Source organism: Nanorana parkeri, unplaced genomic scaffold, assembly GCF_000935625.1.
Source record: "Nanorana parkeri isolate BGI_ZX_2015 unplaced genomic scaffold, ASM93562v1 scaffold2320, whole genome shotgun sequence".
Classification (NCBI taxonomy): domain Eukaryota; kingdom Metazoa; phylum Chordata; class Amphibia; order Anura; family Dicroglossidae; genus Nanorana; species Nanorana parkeri.
The window spans coordinates 45,996-59,824 of NW_017308588.1; the positions used below are offsets into that span (position 1 = coordinate 45,996).

At 45.5% G+C, this 13,829-nt stretch overlaps 2 protein-coding genes across 2 annotated transcripts in view; both read left to right on the forward strand.

Annotated features, from left to right (window-relative positions):
• Nucleotides 1-10,068, forward strand: part of ABCB10 (ATP binding cassette subfamily B member 10) — a 20,449-nt gene extending 10,381 nt beyond the window's left edge. The window contains 9 exon segments of the mRNA XM_018573293.1: nucleotides 252-398; nucleotides 1,310-1,445; nucleotides 1,856-1,951; nucleotides 2,144-2,353; nucleotides 3,855-3,934; nucleotides 5,267-5,447; nucleotides 6,356-6,399; nucleotides 7,215-7,249; nucleotides 9,794-10,068. Coding sequence (XP_018428795.1) covers nucleotides 252-398; nucleotides 1,310-1,445; nucleotides 1,856-1,951; nucleotides 2,144-2,353; nucleotides 3,855-3,934; nucleotides 5,267-5,447; nucleotides 6,356-6,399; nucleotides 7,215-7,249; nucleotides 9,794-10,052 — 1,188 coding nt within the window. The 3' untranslated portion in view covers nucleotides 10,053-10,068.
• Nucleotides 10,069-13,444: 3,376 nt separating this feature from the next.
• The window catches only part of LOC108801366, an 8,024-nt gene continuing 7,639 nt past the window's right edge, over nucleotides 13,445-13,829 (forward strand). The window contains exon 1 of the mRNA XM_018573294.1: nucleotides 13,445-13,763. Coding sequence (XP_018428796.1) covers nucleotides 13,445-13,763 — 319 coding nt within the window. The remainder of the gene's footprint in view (nucleotides 13,764-13,829) is intronic.

The following is a 13,829-nucleotide window of genomic DNA, read 5'->3' on the forward strand; positions in this document are numbered from 1 at the left end:
CACACACACACACAATCCCCTCCTGAACCGATGTGTATAACTATATAAAGGAACCATTCATGTTATCACTCACTGTAGATTAATTCCCTTGCTGTGTACATGGTCGGTGTGTTTAATCTTATACATCAGGATGGAAGGGTTAGAACCTCAGTCACATCTATCCTGCTGTATGTGTCCCCTCAAGTCCCAGAAGTGAGTATAATGGTCTTGTAGGATTCATTTGTGAAGCTTCTTCTGTGTCATGTCGGCAGCTGGCGGAGGAGCGTATCAGCAATGTGAGGACGGTCCGGGCCTTCGGGAAGGAGATGCTTGAGATGAAGAAGTATGACCGTAGAGTGGATTATGTCCTGGACTTGGCTTATAAGGAGGCCATCGCTCGGGCCGGCTTCTTTGGCATAGTGAGTGGAATTTTCCTTATACGTCATCGGTCTGTCTGGTAAAATTTAAGACCGTAAATGATTATACATACGGGGGGCACCGGCTCGGCCTTACTTGAGATGACTCTTTACACTACGTGACGCCTGACCCTCCTACCTATAGGAGCTTGCTGGACATTTCATTCCGGAACCATGGCAATACATCCATGCAATCTCCACTGACACAGAGGCATTCACCTGCAAAGACATTTTACACAATTGGGTCCTTCCAACCTTTTGGTAACTGTTTTTCAACACCTAGCTCCTATATGGCCAAATGTTTTTGGAGACCTGATCATCACTCCAACCTATAAGGCCAAGAGTATGTGGACCCCTCTTCATTTGATTGAGTTCTGGTGTTTCCAGTGAAGGGTCCTGTTATTTACTACATCATACAAAGACATTCCAGGCTTGTGGTGACAGTTTGGTGAAGACCCTTTTCTGTTCCACCCATGACTGTCCCCTGTGTACATAGCCAGCTCCATAAAGACATGGTGTCACCAGTTTGGTGTGGAGGAACTCGAGTGTCCTGAACAGAGCACTGACCTCCACCCTACTGAACACCTTTGGGATGAATTCCCTACGGTTGTGAGCCAGGTCTTCTCATCCAACATCAGTACCTGACCTCACAAATGGGACAAGGTAGCAACTCCATATTAATGGCCATGGTTGGGGGAAGGAGGGGGGTAACAACTCCATATTAATGGTTATGGTTTTGGAATGGGAAGTCCCTAGAAAATGAAATGTTGATGATTTAGATTTGAGTCATGTTCCTCCCTGTAGATAAAGAGTAATTCATTCCATCATCTGTCCTTTTACGTAATTTCTTTTACCATTTTCCTAATATTCAGAGTATTGGATTCCGACCAGTGATTGTCCTTGTGTTTTTCCAGACCGGATTATCGGGGAATCTCATTGTCCTGGCCGTGCTGTACAAAGGAGGTCTTCTAGCTGGAGCCGCACAGATGACAGTCGGTGAACTCTCCTCTTTCCTGATGTACGCCTTCTGGGTGGGGATCAGCATCGGCGGTACGTCAAATCCAAACCTCCACAAAAGGCTCTAATACTTGAATGAAAGAGTTGAAGGTGCTTCTTTAGTTTTGGGTGGAGACTGGTAAGGTTAAAACTCTTATCATTTTTGTTGCTGTTTTGCCTGATACAATGATAAATGTGATCACATAATTTCAAGAAATGAAATGCAACAATCATAAACTATGGAAGGATCTGGAAAGTCCGTATAAAAGGCCACTGACCATTGAAATCCGTAGATGTTGAGTGTAATCTAAATCCCTTTATGACCGGACGTTTCCCGTTACGGTGCAGCCTTCATTTCGCCCCGTTATCTCGCCGGTGGCCATTTGTCAATCATATAAAGAACATCTGGTAATCTCTAATTCAGGAAATGAGGCTCATTAACCGATCTCTACTCCAATCCACAGGGCTCAGCTCGTTCTACTCGGAGCTCATGAAGGGGTTTGGTGCCGGCACTCGTATCTGGCAGCTGCTGGACCGGAAGCCGGAGATGGCTTTTAATGGTGAGAGTCTTTATTGTTTTTCTCTTTTTCTGGTACCATGCATGGAGCATTTCCTCTTTCAAAATGATTAAAGAACAATTCTCATGATGTGACATCACCTGGTTGTTTGTATCCGTCACTGTGGTGAGGACGTTAGAGTGTAAGCTCCTCCAGTGCATGTGTGAAAAGCTCAATGTCCTCCTGTCCTTCTAGAGGGAGAGATTATTACACCGGAGAAGTTCAGAGGTGCCCTGGAGTTTCACAATGTCACCTTCATGTACCCCAGCCGCCCCGAGGTTCCTATCTTCCAGAGTCTCGACCTCTCCATTCCCTCTGGATCTGTGATGGCCGTGGTGGGTCCAAGCGGTTCTGGCAAATCTACTTTGGTTTCATTGCTGCTGAGACTGTATGATCCCAACTCTGGTAAGTGATGAATAATGGGTCATATTTTATTTTCAGATTGGGCTAAACCCATCCAACACAGATCAGATTAGACTAGACCCACCAAAAAACACATATCGGATTAGGCTAGACCCACCCAACACAGATTGGATTAGGCTAGACACACCCAACACAGGTCAGGTTAAACTAGACCCATCCAACACAGATCAGATTAGACTAGACCCATCCAACACAGATCAGATTAGACTAGACCCATCCAACACAGATCAGATTAGACTAGACCCACCCAACACAGATCAGATTAGACTAGACCCATCCAACACAGATTAGATTCGGTTAGACCCACCCAATGCAGATCATATCAGATTAGACTAGACCCACCCAACACAGATCAGATTAGGTTAGACCCACCCAACACAGATCAGATTAGGTTAGACCCACCCAACACGGATCAGATTAGACTAGACCCACCCAACGCAGATCAGATTAGACTAGACCCACCCAACGCCGATCAGATTAGACTAGACCCACCCAACGCCGATCAGATTAGGCTAGACCCACCCAACCCAACTCCGATAAGGAGGACTTTCATGTCCTGAAGGCTCAAAAACCTCAATACACATTGCCCGTTCTCTGTTGGGGGATAACAAATGTCGTCTCTCAGCTTTCCCTAGTGCAAGTCTTTGAAGTCCAAATCATTACTGGGACTTCATAGCCAGGCGTTAAACAGTGAGGTTCCTAATGCTGTCCATCTCCCCACTATAGGGCATTGAAACTACAGAACATATCATTGTAATATTGTTCTGTAAGTTGTTTGTGATGTGTACACGGCGGTATGTTATACATACATTGTAGAAGGTATGTTGTTTTTTTTTTTTTTAAACTTTAAAAACTTTAGGTTTAAACATCTAAAGTTTAATGATTTTCAAACTGTAAATTGAAGCTGAGCAAGACTCAAATACTCAGCCACATCTCCCCAAACTACATCTTCCTTTAGCTGGGGGAGTGGGAGTTTGCCTGCCCTTAGTCCTTCTCACAATGTGACCAGCACTGAAATAAGCCGGGAGCTGTGTTTTCTCTGGGCAAGTTGAGTGCTTCAGCCCTGTTTTAGATGAGGTTTTCACATTCCTGGTCCCCTGTGCAAGGCCGGATTTCCAACAAGGCCCAACCTTGGGGCAGCAGGGAGTAGAGGGGCAGCAGGGATGTGGAATTCCTATCTCCTGATGCCCAGGACATGCAGTTCCGGGCACCAGGCGGTTGTTTTCTACATTTAGCCCGGCTTTGGGCAAGCAGGGCTAAATGTACAGCGGGGAAGCCGCCGCTTGTTCTGTACAAGTGATCTCGGCGATGTAGATGAGATCACTTGTATGCAGCCTGCAGGTCTGCCATTCTCCATGGGGGGGTTGGCGGGTAGGGGGCGCATTGAGGAACCTGGCCTTGGGGTGGCAGAGAGAGTAAATCCGGCCCTGTCCTTGTGTTTCTCTATCCTCATACAACTTTTATATATTGGCTGCTTTTCCAGGTTCCATCCACATTGACGGTCACGATGTGCGTCACTTGAATCCACTCTGGTTACGCTCCATGATTGGGACAGTCAGTCAGGTGAGACCTATCGGGTACATTTCCATAAGACAGAGAATGGTGACGATCATATGACTGTGAGAAAACAACAACATTGTGAGTCCAGAATACGGAACTGAATAAAACGTTCCCACGTTGTGGTTGTCATGAGACTCTTCAGCAAGGACCACTGGTGGCCACAACTAGGAACTGCACTAGGAGCTGGTGTCTGTGTTACAAAGGGAGAAATCAATGCTTCAATGTGGGAAGTCAGGACAGGAATATTGGAACATGATGTTGCTCACTTGTTTATGAAGGAGCAAGCCCCGAGCCCCGCTGTCATCCTTGCTTCGCTTCCTATTCAGTCACTGACCTGGAACAAGCATGATGCAGCCAATAAAGTGTCAGAACATTGGATCCAAGTCATTGATTGGCAGGCGAGAACATGACCTTCAGAAAGATTTGGATTATTCATAAATATTTTCTGTTTAATTTTTCCAAAATTATTTCCAGGGATTTATACCATCGCATGTAATTTATTTTTTAGTGGAGGGAATTTGGTTTTGCATTTCACCAATTTTTGTTGTCTTGACTCCACATGAACATCAACAGTAAAAGTGGATATCAACCAAATGCAAAAATAGTGACGTGAAACCTAATGAAAATATGTTCTGCAACCCTGGCAGATTTGTACTTCACATGAGACTTGAGGCTAATTTCAATTTTAGTTAAAGGAGAACTATGGGGTCAGTGTTTTTCCCCATAGTTCTCCTAAGGGTAACGGGAGGACACAAACTAGCCGTGACAGGATCGAGAGGCGAGCGAACCCGGTATGTGTTCGCTCACCTCCCGACCTACTGAGCCGACCTGTGACAGTCTCATTGTCACAGGTCGGCTAGAACTATGAGGTGAGTGAAAAGCCCCTCCCCCTCCCCCCTCATAGTTCTCCTTTAAGGCAATTTTTGTTGCTTTTGCTGGTAACAGCAGTTTCTGGGAAATCACTCCGCTGAGCAGATTTTCCAATGTCTGTCTTCCCATCATAGTACAATGGTGACATATTTTTGTTACATTGTGCAACACAATCAAATTCCAGAACAAATCCAGCAGAAGCTCAGCCACAGTACACCTTGTCTAGCTGCCTCACTTTATATCATTGCTGACAGTGGCGTCCTACGTAGGTCCATTTAGGGAATATCCATGTTTATTCCTAATAAAGTATCTCTAGCAAAAAATAAAAACGGTGACATTGTGTTTTCTGTGTAACAAAAAGGCAATTCCTAAATTAACCCCTTCAGGGTCCTGTTTGTCGATCGATGTGTCAGGTGACACACGAGTAACAATGCCAAGCTTTGATTTCCAATGTTCTTCCTGCAGGAGCCGATCCTCTTTTCTTGCTCCATCTCAGAGAACATTGCGTACGGGGCAGAAGACCCGTCCTCCGTCACCCAGGAGGAGATCCGGCGTGTCGCTGACGTCGCCAATGCGCTGAACTTTGTAGAAAACTTCCCCAAAGGATTTGATACCATGGTCGGGGAGAAAGGCGTGCTGCTGTCAGGTAGACTTGTGTCTTCTATTGTAAGATATTTAGCCCCATAATTCTTCCTGAAGTAGAATTACTTTGTTGTGCAGTAAGATGAGCGCACTCTGTAGCCCGGAGAAAGCCTACCTGTAGCCAAAATGTTTCTTTAATCTTGGATGGAGTAGGGAGGGGTTAGAACTTCTGTCATGTTTTATGATGGAAAATCGGGGCGTGGATCTGGAAATGGGGACACCTGTACCAGGGACAACTGTCTGAGAAATTCCCTTCAATATGGAGAGATTTCCTCTCATATCCTGTTGTGGCTCAAGAAGTAAAATCACACCAACAGAACGGAGGAAGCGTTCCTTAAAGGAGAACTATGACGGGAGTGATTTTCACTCATCTCATAGTTCGAGCCGAAGTGTGACAATGGAACTGTCACAGGTCGGCTCAGTAGATCGGGTAGTGAGCACACACATACCGTCGCTCGCTCACTTCTCCATCATGTCCCTGCAGAGAGCCGTGACTGTCAGTCACCATTCCCCGCAGGGATTCCCCGCTCCAATCCTCCAGCGCTGACTGACGGAACAGACGGGGGAGGGGCGGGTACAGCTGGCTCTAACTCTAGATAGGCAGAGCCAGCTGTCACTCACGCAGCTGGGCGGATCTCAACAGTAATATCGGGATCCGTCCCGGCTGCGGCGGTCTCGGTATACCGCGAGCTGTAGCTCCCTATATACTGAGCCTAGGGTGACGGGAGGACGCTAGTTTGTGTCCTCCCATGACCCTTAGGAGAACTATGGGGAAAAACACTTAACATAGTTCTCCTTTTAACTCAAAAGTGAAAACATTGTCTTGAAAGCTACTCCTAATGTTCACATACAAGTAATACTATGCTTCTCTGAACTGTGCTCCTGAACCTCTACATTTTATTTCACTTGTAGGTGGCCAGAAACAACGAATCGCCATCGCCCGGGCACTTCTCAAGGTAAACTAAAACATGTTCTAGTCCATGTGACCACTAGGACGCGCTGTTTCTTCAGCAGTTTACAGATCCCAGTAATACATGGCAATGGTCCAGTTCCAGTTGTTTTTTTATCCAACTTTACATCCTGCTCCTTTCAGTGCTGGGGATCAGGGGAAAGGATTAGAGTATGGCACTTTTGGTTGTTGTCACCATTTGGCTGACTGTCATGTTGCGCCCCCCCTAGATGCTCACCCATGTACACCATAAGAGGACATTCTTAAAGTAAGCTTGTCCCTTTGTCCTTTCAGTGCAGAATAACAGGAGAAGTGTATATGTGCCACCTCCTCTACTACTAATACTTATATCTATCATCACCCAGGACCCTGTTAGCCAGAACCCTTCCTAGAATGGAGGAGGGTGACCTCTCCCTTCGTCCCACAATGCCTAAGTGGCTCATCTCTTAGCCTGAGCACTATCACATGGGGGCAAGGGGAAGGTCATTTGACCTGGAGGTTGCACAAGGCTTCTACTTAGGACCACAGAGGGCAAAATGGGTGGGGGAGGATTGTAGAGAAGATAAATATTAGAAGGAGAATAGGTGATCCACTGAACCTGTTTTAACGTGAATGAGCACAGGTTCCCTTTAAGACTGCTGTAGATCATTGTAGATAGTTTTATCTTCAGTTCTTCTCCGTTCAACCTTTGAACATTTTATTACCTCATTATCCTCAGGAAAACCAATGCTGGGAGCTGTTCTTTGCTCCGATCTGTTGTCAGGATAATGTTGTTATCTCACTTTGCTGTTTACTGTGACTCAACATTCCCTCTCTCTGCAGGATCCCAGAATTCTCCTCCTGGATGAAGCAACAAGGTAATAATCCCATCTCTGCTCTCAGACACCATAATATAAATAATGGAGGAAGAACAAGGCTCATTGGTCTAGTGCATGGAAAGTGATGTGTTCAGTAAAAATAAGAACAAAGTGGTAAAAGGCGGAAGCATCAAGCGTGTCTCCGGCCAATGGAGTCCAAACAGTGGAGGTCCTTATGTCATGGCCAGTGGTGGGGCTTTGCTCTAGATCTTCTGGTTGTCAGAGTTCTTCTGTAGATGGGAATTAGACTTGTGCACCATCAAAAAATTTGTTTCGTTTCGGAATATCCGTTATTTCGTATTTCATAATTCGTGTCGGAAACTCAATTCGGATTGGTACGAAATACGGATTTTCGTTAGTTTCGGCACATTTTCGTAACTGTACGAACATTCGTTATGATGAAGTTAAAAAGCAAAAATACCTTTGTTAATATTGGAGTCGATGTGGTAGTTGTTTATGTATCCGAAATACGAATTCCGTTAACGGATTCCGTATTTCGGATAAAAAAAAACCCGAATCAACTCCAATATAAATGTACTTTGCTTTTTACCTTCAATATAACGGATGTTCGTAATGGAACGAAAATACGTCAACGGAATTTCGTATTTCCTGCCTGTGTATTGTAATGCAACTCTCAGCAGCAGCGGATCCGTATTTCGGATTAAAAAAAAAAATCTTGTCATGTTGTTCAACCTCATTTACAGGGGTAATATTAGTTCCTGTTTCAAAGGGATTCGGATCCGCAATTCGTTAACGGAATTTCGGATATAATTCGGAAACTGCCATTCGGATTTCGGATGCTTCCGAATTTCAGAAAATGTGTACGAATTTCGATTCGTAACGAAATGAATCGCACATGCCTAATGGGAATTGCTCACCTACCGTCTTGGGGCAGGTCCCTCAAAGGAGGAACTCAGAGTCAGAAGAGCTACAATAGCAGGAAACATTGAGCATGCGGTGTGTTCTGGTGCACCCTGTTATAAGGAGGGTTGCCACCTGTCCAGGATTCACCCGGACAGTTCGGGTTTTGAATGCTGTGTCCGGGTTCCATGGCAGCAGAAACCCGGACACAAGATGGCAGGCAGACAGGGGGCAACCAATATTAAGATAGGGGCTACTTTCCCTGAACTGAAAATGGTCTCAACTGTGATATTTATATATGAATGGGCGGCGCTATTTACATATGAATAAGCCGCGACTTCTCCCCCAAAAATGTCTGCACATCGCTAGAGTGTTCGGGTTACAATGAAGAAAAGGTGGCAACCCCTGTTATAAGATTTCAGGACTTTCGGTGCATCAGTCTGCTTCTCTCCAAATAAAACTACAGGGGAACCGGCTGACCCGCGCTTCTTGTAGAAAGGTAAAGAGGTCCAAAGCACCAGTGAGGAAGTATCTAAATAGCTTATTAGGCTCACCGTGTCCCCAGTAGCACTCAGTCACCGCCTCCGTTGGGGGGCTGACATCTCCGGGATCTGCTCCTCCAAAACCAGTCCACATGCCATGATGCTAATCTGCACTCCGCTGTTTATTTCCCCACCCCTTGCGATGTCATCACACTAATAAGGTCCGCATATGACAATAGGAAGCTGAACACCGCACATACATTACGCATAAAAACAACTTTATTGTCCCAGCACTGCTGAGGACACCCCACCAACTCCTCCCCTGATGCATTTTGTAGATTAAGCCCCAGTAAGGGGTGTTAGTATTAGCTGGGTGGGGTGTTCTCAACAGAGCTGGAAAAATAGAGCTGTTTCTATGCTTAAAGGAGAACTATGAGGTCGGGGCTTTTCCCCATAGTTCTCCTTAGGGTAACGGGAGGACACAAACTAGCGTCCTCCCGTCACTCTAGGCTCAGTATATAGAGAGCTACAGCTCGCGGTATACTCAGAGCTGAAGCGGATCCCAACAATTATTTCTGGATCCATCCAGCTGCGTGAGTGACAGCTGGCTCTGCCTATCTAGAGGTAGAGCCAGCTGTACACGCCCCCCCCGCCCGTTCCGCCAGTCAGCGCTGGCGGGTCGGAGCGGGGAGAGGGGGAATCCAGCCCCTCCCCTGTCACGGCAGAGAGCCGTGACAGGATCGAGAGGGGAGCGAGCGCCGGTATGTGTTTGCTCACCTCCCGATCTACTGAGCCGACCTGTGACAGTCTCATTGTCACAGGTCGGCTAGAAATATGAGGCTGAGTGCAGAGCACCCCCCCTCATAGTTCTTCTTTAATGGAAGGACGGTGTTCTGCTTCCTATTATGATATGTGGACCTTATTGGGGGGATGATATGTGGACCTTTATCTGGGGGATAACATCACAAGGAAAGTGGAGTCATGCCCCCATAATACCTGGGATATTGAAAGTAGGATTCCCATTAGATCCCGGGAACTGTGGAGGGTCACCCATGGGAAGATGAACATGCTAGTAGAGTTTTGGGAGCTTTCTCTGTGAGATCTCCTCATCATAGTTTCGGGGGTTTGGGCCGTTCCTGCTCCCTCCTCTTGGGTGGACTAAACCCTCATTTGGATATTTCTATTAATAATTTTTTTCCAGCGCATTGGACGCAGAAAACGAATTCCTGGTTCAGGAAGCTCTGGACCGGCTGATGGAAGGGCGGACGGTCCTCATCATCGCTCACCGCCTTTCCACCATCCAGAACGCAGACAAGGTCGCCGTCATTGACCACGGCCGGGTGGTGGAGTGCGGCGAACACGAGCAGCTGCTGAAGAACAGAGACGGACTGTTCAGCAAACTTATGGACAAGCAGGCCAGCCTCCTGCGCAGCAGAGACGCCATCCTCACCGCACAGTGATGACTCCCTCGGAGGGGGCGGCGCTTTTTATAACTTTTTAAATTACATTTTTTTTTACAAAGTGAGATTTTCGACAAAATTGCATTTTATAATTGTATTTTTTTTCCTTCTTCCAAACCAACAATTTTTAATTGCCGGTCATGTTTACATTGTAACGTTCCTCTCGATTGTTCAAGTTCCGATTCCCGCGCCGAGAGATTCCCGTGCCGAGACATATATTATATATATTTATATGAATTGTTAAATCGTGATGAAAATATTGAGATTTAATATAAAATATATATATATATATAAAGATATATTGTGATAAATAAAAAAATGACATTTACTGTATGTGTATGATTTGTATCTGTCGGCATCTTCTGATGCAAAGGCGGCTCTTAGAGAACTTCTATAGAAGCCGATGATGGCCAACAGGTTGGTAGTTCCCACGGCTGCCAGCCGGACTTTCCTTCAGTTATCCACATGATGAGCGCAATATGTGAATGAACATTCCCGGGCACTGGTCTATATAATGAGAGAGCATCATTCTACATGACTGCTGGGAGCTAGCAGTGTGCACCCGTGTGTGCTGAAGGTTCAGAGTCTGCTGTCACTGACAGACACAAGTCTCAGTCTAAGAATCTGGAGTCAATAAGCACGGCTCCCAATCATGTGACATCCGATCTTAGTGATCACAGCACACTAGAGCAGTGGTAGGCAGCCTCAGCGTATCCCATTATCTCTATGTGAATCATGCATGTGGCTGTCAGGGCCTTGGAGGGCCTCATGGGACTTGTAGTTCCACAACTCCGGAAGTCCTGAGGTTACCTAACCCCATACACTAGAGCTTTATTCTCAAACTATCTTCTTCAGCCTGCAGATGGCGCTGTGCATCTCTCCCTCTCCCACCAGGCGAGTTGTTGTTGTTGTTGTTGTTATTATTATTGAGGATTTATAGAGCGCCAACAGTGTGCGCAGAGCTTTACAATATGAGGAAGACATTACAATCACAATACAAGACAAGATGGTAAGGAGGGCCCTGCCCCTGAGGGCTTACAATCTAAAAGGGGAGGGGTCGGTGATACATGAGGAGGTAGCTGTGTGGGGATGAATTATTTGATAACATGATGGTTGAGTGGTTAGGTTGAGGTGGGATCAGCTTCCCTGAAGAGATGAGTCTTAAGGGATCGCCTAAAGGCAGTCAGTGGGAGAAAGAGACAGGTTGGGGTAAAGAGTTCCAGAGGATGGGAGAGACTCTAGAGAAGTCCTGGAGGTGAGCATGGGAGGAGTTGACAAGGGAGCTGGAAAGCAGGAGGTCATTGGAAGAGCGGAAGAGACGGTTAGGGTGATACTTAGAAATATAGCCGGGGGCGGAGTTGTGGATGGCTTTGTAAGTGGTTGTTAATATTTAGAATGTTATCCTTTGGGCTATTGGAAGCCAGTGGAGGGATTGGCAGAGGGGGGGTGGGGGATGGAAGCCAGTGCAGGGATTGGCAGAGAGGGGTGGGGAATGGATGGTCCAGGATGACACCTAGCACCTTGGCATGGGGGGAGGGGGGATAGTTGTGTTAATCTCAAGGGAAAAGCTAGAGGAAGGTGCACGGGGGAGATCATGAGCTCCGTTCTTGAAAGGTTGAGTTGTAAGAAGTGTTGTGACATCCAGACTATGTCAGTTAGTAGATTAATGTTCATGGAGTGATTGCACTGGAGGGGGAGGGGGGTGGTCAGTGCAGGGAAGGAGAGACTTCAGGGAGTTGTCCGGTGGGAGTGATAGAACACAAGAGGAAGGAGGAAATGTTCTGCAATCCCCCCACTGGTGAAAATAAAAGTCTGACACTTTTTGTTTGACTGCTTCCCGCAGAAAGTGCAAAACATAAATAAAGTTGCAGCGTTTCAAAAATAATTAACAAAAATGATTTCAATGCTTTTAGCTCTCATTAGAATAATCCCTGGTGATCCTGATGGGAAGGTCCTTATTCAGCTACTTCCTGTTTCAGGGTGACAACCGCTCTGTGCCATCTCCCAATTGTGCTCCTGCGTTGTCACCATCAGGAAAATGCCACGCAGCCGTCAGTGGAGTGCAGGTAGACAGGAAGTGGCTGCAAAGAAGCTGCAGGAGATCACTAATATGTGACCACAGAGGAAGAAGCGAGGGTTTTATTTAGAAAAATGGCATTTTGTTTTATGCTGCACAGTGCAACGAGCAAAGTAAATGTCGTTCAGTTCATTAAGAAAAGAAAGAAAAGCAAACAAATGAAACTTGCGGGAGAGCGTGAACGTCACAAAGCGCTTTATTCTTAGAACTCACCTCATGTCTACTTATTGTTTATATGTATGTCGGCGTCATAGAGCGGAATGAGGAAAAGGTGAATGATAATAATGTTTAATAATGTGAATGATGATTAACGATGCGGATTGTTTTCTGAGTTGCAGTGTGCGTGGTCTTTGTGATTTTTTTTGTTTTTTGTGTCTTTGTGATATTTGTGTTTTTGTGATTTTTGTGTCTTGTGATTTTTGTGTTTTTTGTGTCTTGTAATTTTTGTCTTTTGTGTTTTTTGTGGTTTTTGTGTCTTTGTAATTTTTGTGTCTTTGTGGTTTTAGTGTCTTGTGTTTTTTGTGGTTTTTGTGTCTTGTGATTTTTGTGTTTTTTGTGTGTTTGTAATTTTTGTGTTTTTTGTGTCTTGTGATTTTTGTGTTTTTTTGTGGTTTTTGTGTCTTTGTAATTTTTGTGTCTTGTAATTTTTGTGTCTTTGTGATTTTCGTGTCTTTGTGTTTTTTGTGTCTTGTGATTTTCGTGGTTTTTGTGTCTTGTGATTTTCGTGTCTTTGTGTTTTTTGTGTCTTTGTGATTTTTGTGATTTTTGTGTTTTTTTTTGTCTTGCGATTTTCGTGTTTTTTGTGTCTTTGTAATTTTTGTGTTTTTTGTGTCTTGTGATTTTTGTGTCTTTGTGATTTTTGTGTCTTTTGTGATTTTTGTGCATTTTGTGGTTTTTATATCCTTGTGATTTTTGTATTCATGTATCGGCAGCACACAGGAAACAAATGTCTCCTCCTCGCAGTGTCAGAGAACATTCTGATCTTTCAGGGGTTACATTGTATCATTATACGTGGCTGGGGGGATGGGCTCAGCAAAGCAGGAAATGAATGTATCCCTCGGACACAAAATGTTTCAATAAAAGATATACAAAATATATTCCGCTACATTGTGGAGACAATTTATATATTGGGAGATAAATCTTTCTGAAGCTCTGTAGTGTAACCTTTGCTGAGAATATCCCTTCCTCTGCCCCGCCCCTTATGAAAGTGAAAGCAGCAAAGTATCTCAAAGTCACTTCTCCGTCTCCATTTTTAACAGACAAAACTAGAAAAACAAATTGAGAAAAAGAAAGAAATCCTCCAAAATTCTCCGCAATGGACATCGGGCAACTGCGGGACAACATCGGCCACTTCTCCCTGGACTCGGGGTATCTGGGCAATCAGGGGTATGAGAAGGTCCTCCTTCAGCTGTTTGGCTACACCGGCCATGGGAAATCCTCCTTCATCAACTCCTGTAAGTACGTCCTGGAAGAAGGCGAGAGATTCGCCGAACCCGCCGAGGCCCGAGAGACCCACCACGGCCTGACCATGTCCAGGAACGCCTACCCGCTCACCGAAACCATCACCATGGTAGACAACCGCGGCTGCAGCAAGATGGACGACTTCGAGAGATCCGAGGTGTATGCCCAGCTGGGTGAGTCACATTGTGGGGGGGGAGAACAAAGGCGGCCGGACCGGCCGGCGAGCCAAAAACCAATAA